This window comes from Oncorhynchus clarkii, chromosome 23, assembly GCF_045791955.1.
Source record: "Oncorhynchus clarkii lewisi isolate Uvic-CL-2024 chromosome 23, UVic_Ocla_1.0, whole genome shotgun sequence".
In the NCBI taxonomy this organism is placed as follows: domain Eukaryota; kingdom Metazoa; phylum Chordata; class Actinopteri; order Salmoniformes; family Salmonidae; genus Oncorhynchus; species Oncorhynchus clarkii.
The window spans coordinates 16,403,653-16,429,127 of record NC_092169.1 but is presented as its reverse complement, the minus strand read 5'-3'; the positions used below and the strand labels follow the sequence as shown (position 1 = coordinate 16,429,127).

General features: G+C 41.2%; 1 protein-coding gene across 1 annotated transcript in view; it reads right to left on the bottom strand.

The window, feature by feature from the left end:
• LOC139381503 (glutamate receptor ionotropic, delta-1-like) overlaps positions 1 to 25,475 on the bottom strand; it is a 451,280-nt gene that overhangs the window by 73,647 nt on the left and 352,158 nt on the right. Inside the window, exons 6-8 of the mRNA XM_071125103.1 lie at positions 20,621 to 20,794; positions 16,908 to 17,069; positions 10,983 to 11,102 (exon numbers count right to left, since the gene is read on the bottom strand). Coding sequence (XP_070981204.1) covers positions 10,983 to 11,102; positions 16,908 to 17,069; positions 20,621 to 20,794 — 456 coding nt within the window. The remainder of the gene's footprint in view (positions 1 to 10,982; positions 11,103 to 16,907; positions 17,070 to 20,620; positions 20,795 to 25,475) is intronic.

Below are 25,475 nucleotides of genomic sequence, written 5' to 3'. Positions count from 1 at the left end.
TGTTTGGTTTCAAGTGGGTACCGAGTCAGTGTGCGGGGGTATAGGTAGTTGAGGTAATTTGTATATGTAGGTAGGGGTGAAGTGACTTTTGTCATGACATTGTACTTTTTGGGAACAGCGAGCAACATCCCCCTCTCTCTCCTACACCCAGGCTGGTGTTAGGCAGGCCATAAATTCCTAGAGGAGATTCTTCCTCATGGCCCGACAGTATAGAGAGAGAGTGAGTTTTCATAGAGAGAAGAAAGGAACTTCTTCCAGCTCACAGAACTTGAGAACTGAACAATATTCATGTTCTGGAGAAGGTATAAATGGTTGGTGAATAAGCCAACTACACACTGGTCCGTTTGGTACAATTTTGTGAAATTCATGAGAGCCAATACAGCCACATTACCATAACCCTGTTTATACAAGAGTCTCAGTTGTGAGGCTTTCATCTAATTGGTGTATAAAATGAATGAGTAAAGATGAAATTATTTGGGAAATTATGTAATGTGATTTTATACTGTTTAATGAAGGAAACTCCAATTCCCTTTGGAGTTTAACTAAATCATAGGCCTGCCCCATGAGCACAGACATTGATCTGGCGTCATGGGACAGCCTCTTTCTGCTCTTCCGAACATAACCCCCACCTTGGGAATTTATCTTCAGACCATGCTTCTCTCAATTATGCGAGGGCTAAGGTTTGAGCCCACTGCTGAATTCTTAACCAGACCACGTGGTTAAACTCTGAGACTATCGAACCGACAGAATAAGAACAAATCTTTGATAGTAATTACTAGTCTGCAGCTAGGAATTCGGTGTCATTGAACACAAAGATAGACAACCGCCGAAACATCTATTCTATAACCACATTGCCGAATGTTACTCTGAACTATCCATTCTAACCACAGCAGAGAGAGGGGGCGGACAAACTCTCCAAAAGAAACAAACTTTCCAACAGAGATCAAGGCGACACACTGAGCGTAAATATACAGTATTTACTGATTGCAATTATTCCCGAATGAGTGAGCGTTCATGTGCAAAGGATTAGCATTTCAATTGTTATAATTATAACTTTGTAGTATCTTTTATCTCATTCGACCCCCACTTCCCTTTTGTCCACCAAGCCGCGATACCGGTTTATCCCACTAGGGAAACTCCGCTATCACTTCCTTGTAATTATCTACTGTTTGTTTGTGTGCATTTCTGTGATTTGATAAATAAATGGTTTAAGACAATTGATGTATGGATGACTCAGAGTGAAGACTGGGTACGTGCAGATAACCAACAATTTACAATGTTCGGAATGAGACTAACGTGAGGTAAAGAATAATTTGTTAATTAGAAGACTAATTGATCAGATATTAAAATACCTGGAAGGTATATTAGGAAAATTATAACTTAGTAATCTGAATATTTTCCTTGGTGCCTCGACTTCCTAGTTAACTACATCTACCTGATTAGTTAATCACGTAAGAATAATTACAGAGACTTGATTTGATAAACTAAAAATAAGTCTTCAGTTTAATGATGCCAAAGACATGACACTATGCATAGATAACAAACAGCGAGTAGCAGCAGTGTACAAAAAAATGGGGGGTGGGGGGGGGGGGCGTGTCAATGTAAATAGTCTGGTGGCCATTTGATTAATTGTCCAGCAGTCTTATGGCTTGGGAGGTAGAAACTCTCGACCGGCTCCACTACAGCAACGTCGATGTTAATGGGGTCTGTTTGGCCTGACTTTTTCTGTAGTCCACGATCAGCTCCTTTGTCTTGCTCACATTGAGAGAAAGGTTATTATCCTGGCACCACACACAATTTTCTGACCTCCCTATAGCCTGTCTCATTATTGTTGGTGATCAGCCCTACCACTGTTGTGCCGTCAGCAAACTTAATGATGGTGTTGGACTCGTGTTTGGCCACGCAGTAGTGGGTGAACAGGGAGTACAGGAGGGGAATAAGTACACACCCCCGAAGGACCAGAGTGTTGAGGATAAGCATGGCAGACGTGTTGCAACCGACCCTTACCACCTGGGGGCAGCCCCATCAGGAAGTCCAGGATTCAGTTGCAGAGGGAGGTGTTTAAATCCCAAAGCCCTTAGCTTAGTGATGAGCGTCCTGGGCACTATGGTGTTGAATGATGAGTTGTAGTCAATGAACAGCATTCTCACATAGGTGTCAGAATCAACCACTATTTGAGGAGCATGCAGCCTCTTGCTGTGCAACAGGTGATATTCCGCACAAACTCTGTATGCCATGGGCACTCCAACCCAAGTGAAATCTGTTCGGAAATATCAATAGTATCATGTTTTCACAACAAAACATATTTAATTAAACTGTCGACAACCCATATTTCTGTGTGCTTGAGAAAGGGATGAAGAAGAGAGGGGAGGAGGTTAAAACACATGGTGGTGAGATATTATGTACGTAATGGGTCAGCCTATGAATTATGAAAACAGAAAAAAATACAAATTCACTATAATTGTAGGCTAGCTCTGAATTTGTTTAATTTTGCATATAGACTAGACTAATTATGTACCAAAGACATCTTAAATCAGATAATTTAATATTTATCTGCTGTGCATAATATGAGGAAGGGCTATGTATTGTACAATGGCACAATCATTTTTTTAATTCATGCTTTTTTCGGGCTACGGCTCATATATACACTGCTCAAAAAAAATAAAGGGAACACTTAAACAACACAATGTAACTCCAAGTAGATCACACTTCTGTGAAATCAAACTGTCCACTTAGGAAGCAACACTGATTGATAATACATTTCACATGCTGTTGTGCAAATGGAATAGACAACAGGTGGAAATTATAGGCAATTAGCAAGACACCCCCAATAAAGGAGTGGTTCTGCAGGTGGTGACCACAGACCACTTCTAAGTTCCTATGCTTACTGGCTGATGTTTTGGTCACTTTTGAATGTTGGCGGTGCTTTCACTCTAGTGGTAGCATGAGATGGAGTCTACAACCCACACAAGTGGCTCAGGTAGTGCAGCTCATCCAGGATGGCACATCAATGCGAGCTGTGGCAAGAAGGTTTGCTGTGTCTGTCAGCGTAGTGTCCAGAGCATGGAGGCGCTACCAGGAGACAGGCCAGTACATCAGGAGATGTGGAGGATGCCTTAGGAGGGCAACAGCCCAGCAGCAGGACCGCTACCTCTGCCTTTGTGCAAGGAAGAGCAGGAGGAGCACTGCCAGCGCCCTGCAAAATGACCTCCAGCAGGCCACAAATGTGCATGTGTCTGCTCAAACGGTCAGAAACAGACTCCATGAGGGTGGTATGAGGGCCCAACGTCCACAGGTGGGGGTTGTGCTTGCAGCTCAACACAGTGCAGGACGTTTGGCATTTGCCAGAGAACACCAAGATTGGCAAATTCGCCACTGGCGCCCTGTGCTCTTCACAGATGAAAGCAGGTTCACACTGAGCACATGTGACAGACGTGACAGTCTGGAGACGCCGTGGAGAACGTTCTGCTGCCTGCAACATCCTCCAGCATGACCGGTTTGGCGGTGGGTCAGTCATGGTGTGGGGTGGCATTTCTTTGGGGGGCTGAATCCAATTGAGCACATCTGGGACATCATGTCTTGCTCCATCCACCAACGCCACGTTGCCTGTAGTGTGGTTTTCCACTTTAATTTTGAGTGTGACTCCAATTCCAGACCTCCATGGGTTGATAAATTTGATTTCCATTGATCATTTTAGTGTGATTTTGTTGTCAGCACATTCAACTATGTAAAGAAAAAAGTATTTAATAAGAATATTTCATTCATTCAGATCTAGGATGTGTTATATTATCAATCAGTGTTGCTTCCTAAGTGGACAGTTTGATTTCACAGAAGTGTGATTTACTTGGAGTTACATTGTGTTGTTTAAGTGGTCCCTTTAATTTTTTGAGCTGTATATATATATATATATATATATATAAGCCAATGCATATATGAATATGCTTATGGATGTTTTGAATTAATCATCAGCTTAGAAAGCGCTGTCCAATTCGTTTTGTTAGGCTTTGGAACAACATCCAGAATGACCATGTTTTCCACTCAGTTTCAACCTGTTGTTGAACTTCTTCTTTCTTCAAATTGATCAATCACAGTGAGGTGAGCTTTAAAAGCACACACTTTTTCATGATAAGTGTGTGATGTGATTTTTGATGTCAGAGTGCTTAGAATGACAAAAGAGCCCTGAGTACCAGGCCATTAGTAACCTGATGATCGTTAGTGAGTTGGGTACTAACAAAGCATGTCCAGAGTGCATAAGTGAGACTACCGTGACTCTACGGTCAGTTGGAATTTTACTGAGGTCATGACTCATGACTGCAGTCGTGGTGGTAATACGATCATCGCAACAGCCCTAGTTACACCACGGGGTGGTCCTCCACGTCCTGAAATCGCTATGAATTCTGGATAATGTGGTTTGCTTACAACCAGGAAATGTTGCTGGCTCATTTCTACCGGTGAGATGCAGAAACGCTCGTATTTACGTGTAGTGAGGAAATTTGAAATGTTTATGATACGAATTATATGTTAACTAATGGACCTATATATAGCCAAATAGAGCAGCAGTGAAATGTCCCTTTAATGTCCTCAAAGCCAACTCAACATGCATCGGTAAGGACAAAATTATTTTCCTGAGCGAGACAATGTTGTTTGTGATGGTCGACCTGTGTGATAGCTGAATCAATCCCACACTCCTCATCGGGAACATATGAACAGGCTATTAAATGGGACAGAGAGGTACTTGTGTTTGTGTCTGGTTTCCCCAGTAAATGGCCATGCTCCAAGGGGAAGGCAGACAGGCATACTGATAATGAACAACAACACTGAATGCATTTGGCATGCCATTAGCTGGCCCTCCCATGCCCTGCCTGGGTGCCTCTAATGATTTCAAGAAAAGAATGCTCCAGTGTTTGTGTGTCTGCTGTATCTATATGCCTGCACATGTTTTTCAGCACAGGTAGTGTGTACTCATGTGACCATGTGTATAGTCGGCATGTGTTGCTTATACTGTGTAGCGTGTGTGTGTGTGTGTGTGTGTGTGTGTGTGTGTGTGTGTGTGTGTGTGTGTGTTTTCCGCAATTGCCAATGGCCATAGTATGATGAATTGGCTTAATAATTCCAGTTAGGTAGTCTAGTGATTAAATCTTCATTACAGTTCCCAGTCACTCCCTGCTCCACATTGATTGCCAGTCAACTCAATTCCTCTTAATTCTGCAGTAACTTTGTGACTGAACCAGGACAGAAGCATCAACAAACAACAACTCGCACAGTGCACACAAACAAAGCATACTATTTGTGGTTATTGTTAGTTCGTTTTCACACACACACTTGCATGTACGCACACACACAGACTTGCATACCACAGGCACACATATACACACGCACAGACACATACATAGATGCACAGACACACACACACACACACACACACACAACATTTATTGATGTTTTGTCTCCTTATTGATGTTGTCTAATTTCCACTTTTGGCTTTTCCATTTTAGATAACTGGCCCACTAATGAGTATCATAAGTAAATTGTCTGTGATAGGTATTGACACACTACCACACTGCACCTGCAGAACATATTATGCATCTCTTTAAGCTGGTATAGCTGTGTGTGTCTGACCTTCAGGGAACACTTTATAGGTCCCTTATTAAACCATTTCTAAACCGTTTGTAAATACTTTACTTACCATTTATCATTATTCTTATATTTGTAAATGGCAATATGCAATCTCAAAATAGTTCTGTAAACATTTATAAACACTTTAAATTATTTATGAATGATTTATAAGATAATTAATAAGGTGTATGATCATAGCAGGGAAGTTCAAAGTGAAAAAGTAGTACTGCAGGCATTGTTAGCAAATAACAGGAACCCACATGATTGTGAATGGAAAGAAAGCTATATTTGTGGTCAATTTTCGTGTAAATATATATATATATTTGGAGACAATCATGGTACCAATAATTGATTCTAAAACACCAGATGTATGTCCTTGAACCAATTATTTTAAAACCGCACAGAAGAAGTTATAAGGATAATTGAGTTGCTAATGGCAGCCTGCAGTACAATAGTCGGCCATCAACTTGAGTTACTCAATGAAAGGGGGCAGCAATGAGCTAGCCTGCAATGTCACTTCCTGGAGTAGCTCATTCTGCCCATGTTATGTCTCCATGAGATGACATCTTTCCAACTTAATTTCGCTTCAGTGCGCTATTGAGTTTTCACATAGGAATAAATGGTGTCAAGTGATTGATTGCTTTGTCCATTCATATATAGTCATTGGAACACAGTATGCTCACAATTTGGAAATAATTAATAATATACTACAAATGTACATATAAACTGGTTATAATGAGTTATTGTCAACTCAAAATATTATTTCTAAGGCATGTTAAATGGTTGATTAATGGATTGACTCACCATTTATATACATATTTATAAATGTATTTATATAGGTCATGAATGGTAAGCTTAAGCAATAAGGCCCGAGGGGGCGTGGTATATGGCCAATATACCATGGCTAGGGGCTGTTCTTATGCATGACACAATGCAGAGTACATGGACACAGCCCTTAGCCGTGGTATATTAGTCACACCCCAAACCCCCGGGGTGCCTTCTTGCTATTATAAACTGGTTACCAACGTAATTAGAGCAGTAAAACAAAATTGGGTCTCCAACCACCCAGTTGATCATTTTTAATGAGTGCATTTATAACTGTGAGTTCATGCACTTACTAATTGATTGATAACTAATGTAGATCCTTATAAACCATTTACTAATTATTGATAAACTATTTTGCAGGTCCTAATCTAAAGTTACGGATGTTAGCGTTGTGTAATTCAATGGGCTACTTAGGCATTAGCTAGCCTATCATTTTACGAAAAAGGCAGTATAATGAAAAATTTGCATGATTTAAATGTTCTCGATTTCGCAGCTTGGATAAATGGGATCATTAGGAGTACAGCGACACCTTGCATCGCTGGATTGTGGTACATTTTGAAGCCTTATCCTTCGTCCATCACCATGTTGAAAATATATTAGCATAGAACGGTTTTGATCTGAAGGTCGACTGAACTTCAAAAGAATTTCACATTTCAATTGTATTTCAAAAGAACAAAACATGCTATTCTTGTCACGCACTGATCTGTTTCAGATCCAGTTTTTCTGGACTCCATTCCTGCCTGCCTGACCATTCTGCCTGCCCTGACCTCGAGCCTGCCTGCTATTCTGTACCTCTGAACTCGTTTTGACCTTTTGCCTGTCCACGAAAATTCTCTTGCCTACCCCTTTTGGATTGTTAATAAACATCTTGGACTTTAACCATCTGCCTCCTGTGTCTGCATCTGGGACTCGCCTTGTGCCCTTATAGTACGAACTGGCCTTCGTCGCCGCATGCATGGTATGTGCGCAAAGCAAGACTCCGTGGCAAGCTCCGCCTGAACTCCTACAGCCACTTCCTGTATCTCATCGCTCCTGGTCCCATATTTCTCTGGATTTTGTCACTGGGCTTCCTCCATCAGATGGCAACACTACCATTCTGACGGTGGTGGACAGATTCTCCAAGGCTGCCCATTGCATCCCCATTCCTAAATTTCCTTCAGCCAAGGAGACGGTCCAGCTTATGGTGCAGCACGTCTAACGTATCAATGGACTCCCGGTTGACGTTGTCTCGGACCGGGATCCTCGGTTCTCGTCCCAATTCTGGAAGGCATTCTGCACTCTTATTGGGTCGTCCTCTGGGTTTCATCCTCAATCTAATGGCCAGTCGGAGCAAGCCAATCAAGATATAGAGACGGCACTCTGGTGTCTGGTTGTCAGTGACCCCACCACCTGGAGTAGCAACTAGTCTGGGTCGAATATGCCAGGAACATTCTCCCTTGCTCGGTTACTGGACTATCCCCTATCAAATGCTCCATGGGTAATCAGCCCCCGCTCTTCCCAGAGCAAGACGTTGAGGTCAACGTACCTTCAGCCCAGATGTTTGTCCGCCGCTGTCGGCGTACCTGAAAAAGACCTAGGGCGGCTCTTCTCAAGACCAGCCCCAAGTATCGGTCGACAAGGGGACCGCCATCGGACTCTGGCTCCTCGCTATCGGGTCGGGCTGAGGGCATGGTGGTCCACTGCTGCCCGTCTGCTGTTTACCAGTACCCTCCGTGTTCACCCTACATTTCCTGTTTCCAGGATTAAACCCTTGTCTCACTGTCCTCTGTCTTCTGCTACTAGCCCCCCCCCCCCCCGTGTCATCGATGGCCAGCCAGTATATACGGTGAGACACACCCCGGGCAGCCAGGTATGTGCCCAGGTAGGACGTCAGACGTCCCTAGAGCTGGGGACCTGTCCTTGTAATTGTCTCCACACCCTCCTGATGTAGCTTATTTTCCCCAGTGTATTTATCCCTGTGTTTCCTGTCTCTCTGCACCAGGTCGTCTTGTATGTTCAAGTCAATCAGCGTGTTTTCCACGTGCTCCTGCTTTTCTATTCTCTTTACTAGTCTTCCCGGTTTTGACCTTTGCCTGTTTTTCTGGACTCCATTCCCGCCTGCCTGACCATTCGGCCTGCCCTGACCTCGAGCCTGCCTGCAATTCTGTACCTCTGGAACTCTGAACTGGTTTTGACCTTTTGCCTGTCCACGACCATCCTCTTGCCTACCCCAGCTATTGTATTTGTCGAGGCCCGGCCATTCTAGTGTTTAGTAAATGGTTTATAAGGATCTACATTAATCATCAACTAAGGTATTTGTAAGTGTGTGTACTCACATGTACAAATGTACTTATTAACTTCTTATGGCTGGGGGCAGTATTGAGTAGCTTGGATGAATAAGGTGCCCAGAGTAAACTGCCTGCTACTCAGTCCCAGTTGCTAATATATGCATATTATTAGTATATGGATAGATAGAATGCACTGGATAGAAAACACTCTGAAGTTTCTAAAACTGTTTGAATGATGTCTGTGAGTATAACATAACTCATATGGCAGGCAAAAACCTGAGAAAAAATCCAACCAGGAAGTTGGAAATCTGAGGTTGGTCGTTTTTCATCTCATTCCCTATTGAAGATACAGTGGGATATTGGTCATATTCCACTTCCAAAGGCTTCCACTGGATGTCAACAGTCTGGGTTAGCTTCTTGACCATACTTGAGACGCAGACGTCTCAAGTATGCCCCTGGAAATGCAAATGCGCTACGCTAAATGCTAAATGTACTATACAACTCAATCTTTGATCAAAATTCACAAGCAGGGTATTGAATTAAAGCTACACTCGTTGTGAACCTAGCCAGCAAGTCAGATTTTTAAAATGCTTTTCGGCGAAAGCATGAGAAGCTATTATCTGATAGCATGCACCCCCCAAAATGCCAGCTCGACACGTAAACAACAGATTTTGCGATAGCCGGCGCTACCCAAAACGCAGAAATAAAATATAAAACATTCATTACCTTTGACGAGCTTCTTTCTTGGCACTCCTATATGCCCCATAAACATCACTATTGGGTCTTTTTTTCGTTTAAATCGGTCCATATATACCCAAAATAGCTTTGTATGGGATCTGTGTCATTCAGAAAAAATCATCGTTTTTAAACGCTGCGTAATTTTTTAAAATTAAAAAAGTCGACGATAAACTTTCACAAAACACTTCGAAATCCTTTTGTAATCCAACTTTAGGTATTAGTAAACGTTTATAATCTATCAAAATGATTACAGGGCGATGTCTTTTCAATAGGTCTTCACTTGCAAAAACAATGCCATCTGATATCTCCCTCAACTGCATCCGGGTGAAGACTGGGAAAATGGAGGTCAGATAGAAGGATTTTCCAACAATTAATTCAATTGAAAATTAGGACAATGGCGCCATCGTGCGGAATTTGTATGAATTGCAGGTAGATCGCCATTAAATTCTGTTCTCATTTAATAACTGGTGGAAGTGACTTATGGAAATTATTTTTAGCTTTCAGAGAGCAGTTTTTCTTGCGTTTTTCAATGAAACACACGATCTGTTATAGTCACAGCCGTGATTTAACCAGTTTTATAAACTTCAGAGTGTTTTCTATCCACACATACTAATCATATGCATATACTATATTCCTGGCATGAGTAGCAGGACGCTGAAAAGTTGCGCGATTTTTAACAGAATTTTCAAAAAAGGAGGGGGTAGAAGTAAGAGGCTTTAGAACCTTGTTTGATGCTTCTACTGTGAAGTGGGGCGAATGAGAGGGGAATGAGTCAGGGCTCTGGCAAAGTGCCATGAGCTCGTGACGCTCGTTCACGTGAGAGCAAGCTCTGTTCCATTGCATTACTACAGACAAAGGAGTTCTCCGGTTGGAACATTATTGAAGATTTATGTTAAAAACATCCTAAAGATTGATCCTATACTTCGTTTGACATGTTTCTACGGACTGTAACAGAACTTTTTGACTTTTCGTCTGCTCCTAGTGAACGCGCATCATGAATTTTGGTTTGGGAACTGAACGCGCTAACAAAAGGAGGTATTTGGACATAAATTATGGACATTATCGAACAAAACAAACATTTATTGTGGAACTGGGATTCCTGGGAGTCCATCCATTGTGATGAAGATTATCAAAGGTAAGTGAATATTTATAATGTTATTTCTGACTTCTGTTGACTCCAACATGGCGGATATCTGTTTGGGTTGTTTTGGTCTCTGAGCGCCGTACTCAGATTATTGCATGGTTTGCTTTTTCGGTAAAGCTTTTTTGAAATCTGACACAGCGTTTGCATTAAGGAGAAGTTTATCTGAAGTTCCATGTATAACACTTGCATTTTCATCCACATTTATGATGAGTATTTCTGTAAATACTCTGCAAAATCACTGGATGTTTTTGGAACTACTAAACACAGTTAGAATACACATTGTGCCCATGATTGCATATGTTCTTGCATGTACCGAAACACAATTGATCAATATCAGAAAAAAGCTGTGAATAAAACAGGATGTCCATTTGCGTTGTTCAACATTGACTCACCCGTTTGACATCTTTCCCAAACGTCTCACTGTAGCTGGTCCCCAGGATCTCAAACTGGACGTGGGAGTTAGAACCTTCGGCACGGAAGTCCATCATTCCTGTTAACCCGGTGATCCGTCTCTATGGCAACAGCACAATAACAAGGATACTTTAAGTGGTTTCTAATCAATCAATGAAATGCATTTTATTTAGCCCTTTTTACATCAGCAGTTGTCCCAAAGTGCTGTACAGATACCCAGCATAAAACAAAATGCAGGTTAGTGTTTTTTTTAATATAATTCTTGTTCTGGAGGCAGCTCTGCAGAGTGGTTACTAGCTGGCACAGACACAAAGTCATAAAATCAGTTTTTAAACCTACCCTTAACCACACCACTATTTTAGTATTTTTTTAATGTAACCTTTATTTAACTATGCAAGTCAGTTAAGAATACATTCTTATTTACAATGAAGGCCTACCGGGGAACAGTGGGTTTGTTCAGGGGCAGATTGACAGATTTTTACCTTGTCATCTCGGGGATTCGATCCAGCAACCTTTCGGTTACTGGGTCAAAACCTAACCTTAATCCTAAATTAAGACCAAAACGCATCTTTTTGTTTTAATAAATTTTTACAATGTAGTCAATTTTGACTTTGCATCTGGCCTATCTAAGGGGAAATCGCTCAGTTCTGCCTTCAGGACAATTCTCACCAAAATAAATGTCAACCTGCGCCTAAAACCCCAAAGAGCAAACAATGCAGAGGCAGAGGCACAGTGGCTAGGACAAACTCCTTAAAAGGCAGGAACTGAGGAAAGCTCAAATCTCTAATATGCTTTGAGTGGTCTATAACATGTTCAGCAATCATCTAAGTTGATTGCTGAACATGTCTGTGTCCACATTTTAAATAAGTACACTACAACGCAACCTACGCTTGAGTGCCAACGGAGTACAAATGCATCCAAATGCTGATGCATCTATATGAGGTGATATGGAAAGGATACTTTATAAACTCACACTGTATGGCTTATACAGTGCATTCGGAAAGTATTCAGACCCCTTTACTTTTCCAAAAATGTTTACAGCCTTATTCTAAAAGTGATACAATAAAAAAATGATCCTCAACAATCTACACACAACACCCCATAATGAAAGAGCGAAAACAGATTTTTAGAAATGTTTGTGAATATAAAAACAGAACCTTATGCACATAAGCATTCAGACCCTTTGCTATGAGATTCGAAATTGAGCTCAGGTGGATCCTGTTTCCATTGATCACCCTTGAGATGTTTCTACAACTTGATTGGAGTCCTGTGGTAAATTAAATTAATTGGAATTGATTTGGAAAGACACACACTTGTCAAAATAAGGTCCCACAGCTGACAGTGAATGTCATAGCAAAAACTAAGCAATGAGGTCGAAGGAATTGTTCGTAGAGCTCCGAGACAGGATTGTGTCGAGGCACAGATCTGGGGAAGAGTACCAAAAAATGTCTGCAGTGCTGAAGGTCCCCAACAACCCAGCGGCCTCCATTTTTATATGGAAGAAGTTTGGAACCAGCAAGACTCTTCCTAGAGCTGGCCAAACTGAGCAATCGGGGGAGAAGGGCCTTGGTCATGGAGGTGACCAAGAACCTGATGGTCACTCTGACAGAGCACCAGAGTTCCTCTGTGGAGATGTGAGAATGTTCCAGAAGGACAACCATCTCTGCAGTACTCCTGCAAAAAGGCTGTTATGGTAGAGTGGTTAGACAAAAGCCACTCCTCAGTAAAAAGCACATGACAGCCTGCCTGGAGTTTGCCAAAAGGCACCTTAAAGACTCTTAGAAACCAAGATTGAGCTCTTTAGCCTGAATGCCAAGCATTATTCTGGAGGAAATCTTGCACCACCCCTACGGTGATGCATGGTGGTGGCAGCATCATGCTGTGGGATGTTTTTCAGCGGTAGGGACTGAGTTTCTAGTCAGGATCGAGGGAAAGATGAATGGAGCAAAGTACAGAGAGATCCTTGATGAAAACCTATTCCAGAGCGTTCAGGACCTACAACAGGACAACGAACCTAAGCACATAGCCATGACAATGCATGAGTGGCTTCGGGACAAGTCTCCGAATGTCCTTGAGTGGCCCAGCCAGAACCCGGACTTGAACCTGATCGAAAATCTCTGGAGAGACCTGAAAATAGCTTTGCAGTGATGCTCCCATTGAACCTGACAGAGCTTGAGAGGATCTGCAGAGAAGAATGGGAGACACTCCCCAAATACAGGTGTGCCAAGCTTGTGGCGTCATACCCAAGAAGACTTAAGGCTGTAATCGCTGCCAAAGGTGCCTCAACAAACTATTGAGTAAAGGGTCTGAATACTTAAGTAAATGCAATATTTCAGTTTTCTATATTTTATAAATGAGCAAAATGCACTGAATGCACTGTATGGTTTCTGAATGCACTGTATGGTCCAACTAGCTGGACCACCAAGCTTACCAGCTCAATTTCTATACAGACCAAAGCAAAGCAGGGCCGTGCACAGACCTCAAAATGGGGGCTCAAAATGAAAAATGTATTTTTTGCTAGTAAATCTGCTTAGTAAATTAGCTCAATATATTTTACTGATTGTGATTTATCTCTCTATTAGAGGTCTTCACGGATCCATCTGTACCCGAATACCCAAAAATAAAGTAGCTGCTTTCCTGACTCAGATCACATCTTGTCTGGATCCGGACCAGGTCTATACGGAATGGGTCTAGTTGTCCTCGGGTCCGTTTGGGAACGAGTCTCGAAATTATATTTTTTTATTTATTTATGCATATCGGGTTCAGGTGGGAAAGCCCCAGATCCATTTCGGAATGGACCCGTGAAGACCTTTACTCTCTATGTATTTCTGCCTCTCTCTGCTGTACATATCAGCCAACTAGACTGAATATTGATGATGATGTAGGCTAAATCAAGTGTTATCAAGTGTTAATCAAATGTTATGCTGCTGTGGCAGTACTGTTGATATTTAAACTAGGTAGCTAGCTACACACACTCGACTGGTGACAGCATCTCTCAAGCCTGTTTGGACACCACCATACAGAACAGACTGGGAAAAAGTCACAACCAGGCGCGCACAAGCTCAGTACATGGAAGATCATCAGATGCAACCAATGGACGGGGAGGGGGGTGGCGAACTTGACAACGACTAGCTGGTAGTGGATTCCGAACAACCATGATACAAAATGCATACAAAAAAAACATTTTGTGGGAAACTATACCACCACCAAAAAGGGCACTTGGGAGAGTGGAAGGGCAAAGGGGCATGTGCTCTGCACAGGTAGAGCCCTATCCGTGCAGGTGCCTGGTGCAAAGTGATGTCCATTAGATGATGTGCAAAGTACGTAAAACATTTCAAAATCATCTGGTTTCTCAGGGAATGGTGAGCAGTAGAGTGAAATCATGACTAGTCAACAAGGCAGTGTCATCATGACTTCATAAGAAAACAATTAGTCATACAATAGGTCCTTTTTCCTTTCAATATTTTAAGAAAAACACTTTTGTTAATTTCTAAATGATTAATTTCATGAAGGGTTTAATCACAGCCTATAAATTGATGCAATCAAGTACATTTTGTTCTAATTTGTTAATTTGGATAAACCAAGATGACCGAAGGCAATGCTGGTGAATGAAGCCGAGAAAGGAAAGGGGGACTCCAAGCTAGGCTGAAAAGATGTGCTATACGGCCTCCTCTTTCTATTATCCTGAAGGCTAAAATGTGAAATCGCTGGATTTTTTTTTATGAACTCAGAGGAAGGCCTCAATCTTAGAGGGACATCAGGGAATGCTGTGGCTTTGTTTTTTACAGAGACATGGCTTACGGAAGATATACTTGACTCAACCAGATGGCTTTTCCATTTTCCGTATGGATCGAAAGGCAGCTTCTGGTAAGAGTAGGAGGGAGGGGTGTGTTTCCTCATCAACAATACCCGGTGGACTGAGATTGAAAACATCTCAAGCTCCTGTTCACGCGATTTGGGGCGGTCGAAGCATAGCGGTTAAGAGCGTTGGGCCAGCATCCCTGCGCTGACTTGGTGAAAAATCTGTCGATGTGCCGTTGAGCAAGGCATATCGCAATTGCTCCTGTAAGTCACTGTACAAGATAATTAGCCAGCAAGAATCGTCTCACCCGGAAGCAGTCTTTATTGTCGTGGGTGATTTTAACCAAGCAATTATCACCAAAATGTATCCTGCCCCACAAGAAGAAACAACCTGCTGGACCATCAGATCACATCTCTCTGTTCCTCAACAGGGAGACACCAACACAGAGAATAGTGAGTCGTTGGACAGAGGAGGCAGACCAAATGCTGCAAGATTGTTTTGAGAATACTGATTGAAATATGTTCAAAGATTCATCCACCAAGGAGAAACATACATCAACATTGAAGAATATACATCGTCAGTCACAGGCTTCATTAGGAAATGTGTTGATGATGTTGTACCCACAATAACAATACGGACAAACCCCAACCAAAAACCTTTGATGAACGGAGATATCCGTACCATACGGAGATCACGTACTGCAGCATTCAATGTCAACAGAACAAACCTCAATTACTCAGTTGTGTGCAGAGCAAACTTGTATTGATGTTTGACAACTCATATTCGTGACACATGCGGCAAGGACTACAGACAATAATGGACAACAAAGGGAAATCCAGCTGTGTGGTGCCCACCTAAGCCTCCTTCCCAGACGAGTTTAACACATTCTATGCTCGCTTCGAGGTATCCAGGAAGATACTCTGTGCTCTGGACGACCAGGTGCATTTGCTATACAAGGCTGACGTGAGGAAAACTTTCAAGAGAGTGAAAACTCACAAAGACACCAGCCCAGATGCCATCCCTGGAAAATGGCATCAGAGTGTGTGCTGAATAGCTGGCGGGCGTTTTCTCTGACATCTTCAACATTTCTCTGTCCCAGGAGACCACCATCCTCCCAATGCCCAAGAAAAACAAGGTGACATGCCCAAATTACTATCGGCCAGACGGGAAGACCACAGGCTGTGAGGATTGGCAACAACACCTCCTCAACCCTGACTGTTAACACAGGGGCCCCCCAGGGGTGTGTTCTCAGCCGTCTGCTGTATTCCATATGTTCACCCATGACTGCGTGGCTTTGCACGACACCAACTCCATCGTCAAGTTGGCTGATGATACCAAGGATGTAGGCCTGATAACCAAAAATGACAAGTCAGCCTATAGGAAGGAGGTAAGTGAAGTGGCATTGTGGTGCCAAGACAACAACCTTTCCCTCAATGTCAGCAAAACAAAGGATTTAAATTTTTATTTAACCTATATTTAAATAAGCATTTGTTCTTAACGGACTTGCCTATTTACAATGACGGCCTACGCCGGCCAAACCCTAACCAGTACGACGATGGGCCAATTGCGGGCCGCTCTATGGGACTCCCGATCATGGCCAGTTGTGATACAGCCTGGGATCGTACCAGGGTCAGTGATGTAGTGATGCCTCTAGCACTGTGATGCAGTGCCTTAGACCGCTGCGCCACTCGGGAGCCCTGAAAGTTGATTGTTGTCTTCAGGAAGCAGAGGAAGGATCATCCCACTGATCCACATTAAAGGGACTGCATTAGTCAGCAGTTTTAAGCTCCTCAGCGCCCACATCACCGAGCACTTGACATGGACCAACAACCCCACCACTCTTGTCAAGAGGGCCCAACAGCATCTCTACTTCCTAAGGCAGCTGAAGAAAATTGGCACGCCAAGGAGACTGCATGGAAGCATTCAGTTTGACGGTGTATACGATGTGAATCCTGCACGTACGACAAATAAAACTTGAAACTTGAATCTAAACACAAAATACTAAATCATTCTCCTTGTACATCTGTATTCAAAGAGTTGAGCTACATGTGAAAAAAATGAAAGGAATCCATTAAGACACCATATGAGTTAGTCTGTGTCCTACCTTCTGGATGGTGTCCAGCATAGACCAGCCTCCATTCCAGGGCTTGGTGGACTTCCTCATGCAGTTCAGACTAGCCATGCTATGCCACTTTCTGTCCTCCAGCTTACTGTAGAAGGCGTTGGCCAGCATCAGCACACTGTCATACAGGTACAAGTTGGAGACCTGGGGAGAAACAACACAATAAAACATCTTCTATAAAAGGTTTTGAGCAGAATCAGCAGCGTCATGCAGGTAATGAACTAGTTTGAGATCTGGCAGGGAAAACACCCCAAAACTGTTGGAGCTAAAACGAGATGCTCAAAATCAATTGTTGAACCTTGTGAAAGTTTACAAGACCAACACAAAAGCGGTTCCTCTCTGCCTCTGCCCCTGTGAGGTTCAGGGGAAATAAATTGCTCAGTAGGGAATAAGCATTTCCACAGAATGAAAGGGAGAAACAGACCCATAGTGGTTGACACCTGGGGAGCAGTAAACACCCAGTCTGACACTGCAATGACCACTTTTAAGTTACAGACGAGAGATATGAAAGATAACCTCAAATGTTCTAATGATAGAAAAAGACATGTCTGTTGAAATGCCACAGAGCATTACTCACAATTACACCCACGGTATATATTTTCTAACTTGTCTGTAGGAAACTGTGATTGTGATTTATTGAAGGACCACTGGAGAAAGAGAAGCCCAAACACATTCCCTGGCATTTTCATGTGGAATAAAAATAGGCACAATGGATTGCCTACGTCCAAAGCGTGCTTTCGATATACACCAACAAAGGCATGTATGAATGGCAGGGTACAGCAATGACACAAGGAGAAATATTTGCTGAAGGACATCATTCCTCAGATCTCTGTTCCTGTATTCTATCATGGTTCACCATGAGATCAATACATGTACAATTATTGTTTTCCTCATTTCATAGAGGATTCAATTGGACATTCAATCCACATGGTCATATTGGTTATAGAGGAAAACACACTTGTTGAGTTGAAATGAATGTGACGGTGGTAAATCGAGTTTACAAAATGTATACATTTTTTAATAAGTTAGCTCAAACATAAACACACTAGGTAATTTCCATATAAAAGGACCCATGAGCAACAACATGTGACGTTCATAAGAGCATGTCAAATTGGTTGTCAAAAGAAAGCCACATTTATATATATTTTTTTAAATGAAGGCATATATAAATATTTAACCATTTTCCATCCTAAAAACGTGGAATAAGCAAAGGCTTTGATTTCTGGTCAAACAGATGGAAAATGGGTCTTAGAAAACATCTACCAGAAACACAATAATGTTAAAGTAAAGACTCCTGAGAAATAATATCAACACTTACAGTGCCTTCAAAAAGTATTCATAACCCTTGACTTATTCCACATTTAGTTGTGTTACAGCCTGAATTCAAAATTGATTAAATATTTGTTTTCACCCATCTACACATAATACCCCATAATGACAAAGTGAAAAAAAAAATGTAAGAAATGTTTGCAAATGTTTTGAAAATGAAATACATAAATATCATAAGTATTCATTCACAACATGTTAGAATCACCTTGGGCATTGATTACAGCTGTGAGTATTTTTAGATATGTCTCTAAGAACCTTCCACACCTGGATTGTACAATATTTGCACATTATTATTTTTACAATTCTTCAAGCTCTGTCAAGTTGGTTGTTCATCATCGCTAGACAGCCATTTTCATGTTTTGCAGTACATTTTCATGCCTATTTAAGTCAAGACTAAGTAGGTCCCTCAGGAACATTCAATGTCATCTTGGTAAGCAACTCCAGCGTACATTTGGCCTTGTCTTTTAGGTTATTGTCCTGCTGAAAGGTGAATTATGGGACTACCGGTGGAAATCACTTGGAGCCAAAACATGTATGTTGTTTTATTTTTTATTTTTTATCAGAGAACCTGGAGGGGGCAAATAAAACCACTCGGCCCGCCAGTTGGGAAACACTGCTCAAAGGGATATTTAATGTATGATTTTTCTTTTTACCCATCTACCAATACGTGCCCTTCTTCACAAGGCATTGAAAAACCGCCCTGGTCTTTGTGGTTGAATCTTTGTTTGAAATTCACTGTTTGACTGAGGGATCTTACAGATAATTGTATGTGTAGGGTACAAAGAAGTAGTCATTCAAAAACTCATGTTAAACACCATTATTGCACACAGAATGAGTCCATGCAACTTATTATGTCACTTGTTAAGCCTTTTTTAATCCTGAATGTATTTAGGCTTTCCATAACAAAGGGGTTGAATACTTATTGACTCAAAACATTTCAGCTTTTCATTTTTAATTAATTGGAAAAAGTCAAGGTGTGTGAAGACTTTCTGAAGGCACTGTATATTTAGTTTTGGATACATTTTTCTGTCTTCTGTAGGTTTAAGAAACTTTGCCTTGGGCCTTGAAACTCCATTACCAAAAACCCACATCTCCCTCATGAGGGAGGATAATGAAAGTTCACAGAACTTAAAAGGTAGACCTATCAATTAGGTATAGTGTTTTTACTGATATCAATTTTCTTTATGAATTATTAAGTGGTTAAAACTTGAAATTCCATTACAAATCGTTAACGAATTTTTCCGAAAGATCGGTAATGGAAATTCTGCAATTAAATTGGGTACAATGGGAAATCATAGTAGTAACAAACCACAGTTGGGTTCAAAAGTTTGTACAGGACAGTATAGTTAAGTACAGCTCAGTAAAGAAAAGTAGAGTATAGTTCAGTACAGTACAGCACAGGAAAATACAGTACAGTAAAAAAAAGTATAGTTTAGTAGAGTACTATACAGTAGAGTTCGGTACAGTACACAGTAGAGCACATACTATACTGTACTGGACTCTACTGAACTCTACTCTATATAAAAATAACCAGTGTTTAGAATAATACCCACATTTTTAAAGAAGGATATTGCATTTTTATACATTTGTATACCGATTTAGGATACATCACCGTGAAGAGAAGGAAATGTCCACATACAACACCTAAAGCATTTGTTTTCTCTAAAGCTTTATGATGGTCTGGCTGGTGTACTTAAGGCTTTATGCATCACTTGATGAATCCTAAGAAAGAAGGGTCTGGTGTACTAACGTATCATGATCATGATTTGAAAGGGTATAAGTGGCCAGTGTAAGTGGCCAGTGCTTTACCCAGCACAGGTAACACGTCTAAATCAGAAAAGAAAAGCACTTGCCTGTGCTTTTTTTCTCTCTTACAAATACTTGTGCTTCACCTTTTTTCACATTAATAATTGAGAGATGAAGTCTAAAGTAATACCACATGATTTTACCATCTGTCCTGAACATTGTTCTATGCTAGCTATGGAGTTGGAATAGTAAGTCACGGTCATTGCACACTAGATGACTACGGAGAACATTTCTAAGTCATTTTTAACATTAGAAATCTGTGTTCCTGTGTCAGAATAGTGATGGTGACAGACTGATGTGTTTAACATTGGAGGGATGTGTAAAGGAAATTACAGTGTTAGAATGATGATGATGTTCAATGTTGTGACAGCGCTGACAGGCAAATCGCTCTTGCCGACCTTCAGAAATGCTTTTGTCATGGTTATGGTCATGTCTTGGGGTGATGTTGGGTGAATGACAAAGCGTTCTGTGATGGTGTGGATACAGTGTTACGGTGATGACAGGGTGGTGACGGGGCTGATGGTCAAACAGAATAATAAAGTCCTATCCTTCACACTGACCTCCAGGGACTGCAGGTAGCCCTCCTGGGGGTCACAGAGCAGAGAGGAGATGCGGTGGTTGTTCCTCATGCACCGGATGTTGGTGTCTCTCCACAGAGGGAAGATCTGCCGTATGACGGTCATCCGGCCCAACGAACTGTGGACCAGCTCCATGATTTCTGTATCACTCACCTCCTGCGACAAAAAAAGAGAAGGTGGGGTGGGAGGGTTCATGGTCAAAACCATAAAATTGCTTTGTAAATTCCCACTATGAACTTGTCTTAAGCTGTGGATTCACATAAGAATTATAGGACTAGGTACAGTTTGTGTGACAACTAAATATGATTAATCAATATACACATTAAGAAATACATGCAATAAACACTCTTCTCAAGGTCAGGATTTCAATTAATTTTCAGCTGAAAATGGATTGGGGATCATCACTAATGTCTGATATCTATCAGTTCCTTTGGAAAATTGACAAAGTAAATACTCTCCTTCAATTTCTTAGAATCCCAGAACGTACACCATAAAGTTGTGGATAGGAACCTCCCTATCCACATGTATGCAGGCAAGGGTGATGGATGAGAGGAATGCGTTCAGGGTCAGACTGGGGGTGACCTGTGAACGGTCAGATCAATAGCGATGAGACCTAGAGCTGCTGGTCTGACTCAGGAGCAGGACAGAGGTCAATGTTGATGTGACAGACAACCAGCACTCGGATCAAACACCACAGTAATGAGACAACTGACGGGTCAAACTTATCTGTGTTTATCTATCTCTCTGTCTCTCTCTTTCGATCTGTCCAAGTTTGTTTTTCTCTTCCAGACGTTCCATCTCCCTGCCTATGTTTCTCGTTAGCTGTCTGTCTGTCTCGCTTTCTCCCTCTATTTCATTTTCCCTTTGTGTCGATTTATCTCACTCTCTTTGGCCCTTTCGCCCTATTTATCTTAATGTCCAAACTTATCAATTCCTTTTAGAAATACATAACTGTTATGCAACAAGCACCACACCTCATGGATAATTCAGTAGTGTGTGTGCTTTACTGCTTTTAGAAAGAGGCACCTCAATTTTTATACAGCAGAAACACTACACTATGAGTCATACAAACAGCCAGTCAACTGTAAATAATGGATATTCATGAGGTGCTGTTGTGCATTAACCGGGTGGAATATGCTGTAGGATTCATTTAGTTATGACCTCACTTCCAGGATTGTCCTTCCTGTCTTGACCTGTTAGAACGTTCCACCACAGATGACTGCTGTGACATCACTTGACCCTGCAGTGACCTTGATGGAGCCATTTTGCTAACAAGACATAAATGACCACAGGCGAGTAGTTTGAAAGAAAAGCACAGAGCATTAAGTGCTAGGTCTTCATATTTTAATGTGGAGAGAACACGTTTTGGTATGCAGGGGAAGAACGTTGGTGGGGTACCCTTTGAGTTTGTTGATTAGTCTGGTGGCACTCTAACACAGTGTGTGACTAACATTCTGGACTGTGTATTACTGTATAATACAATTTCAGTGCAGGTCAAAGCCATCATTACAGAGCTGCATATCAGATTGAATGAATGTGTTCAGGAGATCAGCTGTTTATGCATTCAGTGTGGACATACACTTTGGGAGGAAAACACTACCAAAGCTCCTATTGCTGCCCTGAGGTGACCTACTTAAGCATGGAAACCAAAAATATGTATTTCAATTGCACACATCCTCTAAGTACATTAATCAAATCAAGCCTGTCTGACAGCTAAATTATCCTCAATATGCCGCTCAGTCAACGTTATTAATCTATCATGATATATAAATAAAGAAATCCTGGTGATCACCATAGAGATTTAATTAGGAGTTAAAACACTTTTTTAAGCTTTAGACATGTATGCTGAGAAGCTCTGTGACTTGGAGAAGGACTAGGAGGTACTGTACTCTTATCTAGCCATCTTACCCTCCCTCCCTCCCCCCAACAGCACACACTATCACTTGCCTCTACCATTGCTAATCTGCTAGCTCTGACTAGTAGACACATACAGGTAACTGCCAACATAAAAGGCAACACCAACATAAAGTTTCTTAATAGGGCTTTGTGCCACCACAGAACAGCTTCAACGTGCCTTGGCATAGATTCTACACGTTTCTGGAACTATTTTGGAGGGATGCAATACCCTTCGTTCATGAGAAATTCCATAATTTGATGTTTTGTTGATGATGAAATGCTGTCTAAGGAATCCCCCATAGGAGTGAAATTGGGTTGAGATCTGGTGACTGAGACGTTCAAAGTCACTGAGATCTCTTCTAGCCATGGTAGCCAAAATAATGGACAACTGATCATTTTTATACATGATCCTAAGCATCATGGTTAGTTAATTGCTTATTAATTAACATACGAACCACACCTGTGTGTGTGTGCGTGTCTGTGTGCGCCCACGCACATCTCAGTCACCAGATCTCAACCCAATTGAACACATATGGGAGATTCTGGAGCGGCAATATTTCATCATCTTTAAAAGAGAAGGGTCCAGGATTATCTCCAACAACATAGCAAACTGCTTAAAGGGATACTTCTGGATTTTGGCAATGAGGCCCATTATCTACTTATTCAGAGTCAGATGAACTCGTGGATACCATTTTTGTGTCTCTGCGTGCAGTTTGAAGGAAGTTGCTAACTAGCACCAGCGCAATTGCTAACTAGTGTTAGTGCAATGACTGGAATTCTATGGTATCTGCTAGCATGCTGGCAGCAGATACCCATAGCCTTACAGTAATTGAGCTAATGCTAGTTAACATTGGCTCGCGAAACTACCTCTTAACTTCCTTCATACTGGACACAGAGACATAACAATGGTATCCACGAGTTCATCTGATAAGGGGCCTCTTAACCAAAATCATGAAGTATCCCTTTAAGAGACTGATGGTCTGGGTTTGGTAGCGCTCCAGTCCTCCCTGTCATAATAAGCAACAGAGGATATAGAAATTGTATTATACCCCAGAGAAATAAGTAAAGTCAATGTAAGTAACCTAATTTATGCTTGTTTAACTGTTAACTTCAGGGGGATTGTCAGCAATAATCATATGCCCATAGAATTTAATTCCACTGTTTGCACTGAAACTGTCTGCCTTAGAAAGAAGCCCACTGTTGGCAGCTCCCTCAGTACCATAGCCTCAAATGTAAATGTCACTAACATGTCTACCTTGGATCAGCCTCTCACAAACAAGCAACCCAGAAAAGTACTGAACATAGCCAATAGCCCATACTGTTAAAGTATGTAGCCTGAGAAACAAGGTTCATGAAATGTAGAACTTACTAACATCAGAAGACATTCATATTCTGGCCATTGGTGAAACACACTTAGATAATTAATTTGATGATGCAGTAGTAGCTATACATGGTTATAGAATATATAGGAAATATAGAAATGCAAATGAAGGAGGAGTTGCCATGTATGCCTAGAGTCATATTCCTATTAGGCTGAGAGAGGATCTCATGTCAGATGATGTTGAAGTAATATTGCTACAGGTTCATCTCCCTCAACTAAAGCCCATTCTTGTAGGAAGTTGCTATAGACCACTGAGTACTAAAAGTCAGTACTTGGACTATATGTGTAAAATGCTCAATGTGTGTGTAATGTATGTGATATCAACAGAGAGGTAAATGTTCTGGATGACATAAATATTGACTGTTGGCATCAAGCTGTCCACTCAAAAAGAAGATTCAAGCTGTAACCAATGCCTGCAATCTGGTATAGGTTATCAGACAACCTACCAGGGTATTTACAAACAGAACAGGAACTAAATCATCCACGTATACTGATCACATCTTTACTAATGCTGCATGAATCTGCTCTAAAGTAGTATCCACACCCATCGGATGCAGTAAATATAATAGCCATATCTTTAAAAAAAACAAGTTCCAAAGACTGGACCTAAAATTGTGTATCAGCGATCATACAGGTTTTGCAATGAATCCTATGTCGAATAATATTTGTTCTTCTGATGTGTGTAATGAGGAACAACCTGACTCTGCACTCGAAGCATTTATGAAACGGCTTCTTACAATTACTGATAAGCACGTGCCCATCCAGAAACGGACTGCTAGAACTGCCAAATCACCATAGATAATGAATTTGAAAAAATGATGGCGGAGAGGGATGAGGCAAAAATAATAGAAAATAAGTTTGACAACACAGCAGACTGGCAAACATACAGTAAATTGAGAAATCTAAACAAAAGAAAAAGTAGAATAAACTATATAATGGAACAAAGTTAAATTATATAAAGAATGATAGTAAAAAGCTCTGGAGTAATTTAAATTATATTATATGCAATAAAGTGAACTCGGCTTCATCCTTCATTGAGACAAATGGCTTGTTCATAACAAAACCCTTTGATATTGCCAATCACTTTAATAACTTTTTTTGTTGACAAGATAAGCAAATTGCTTCACATTCATGCATAACAGACCAAATAATGAAAGTTAAGCAGAGTAGTTTTGAGTTCTGCAAAGTGGGTGTGGAAGAGGTGATCATTTTTGTTGCTATCTATAAATAAGGACAAGCCACCTGGTACTGACAACTTAGATGGTTAATCAAAATCAAATCAAATGTTATTGGTCACATACACATGGTAAGCAGATGTTAATGCGAGTGAAGCGAAATGCTTGTGCTTCTAGTTCCGACCATGAAGTAATATCTAACAAGTAATCTAACAATTTCACAACAACTACCTACAAGTGTAAAGGAATGAATAAGAATATGTACATAAAACTATATATGGATAAGCGATGGCAGAACAGCATAGGCAAGATGCAGTAGATGGTATAGAGTACAGTATATGCATTTGAGATGAGTAGTGTAGGATATGTAAACATTATATAAAGT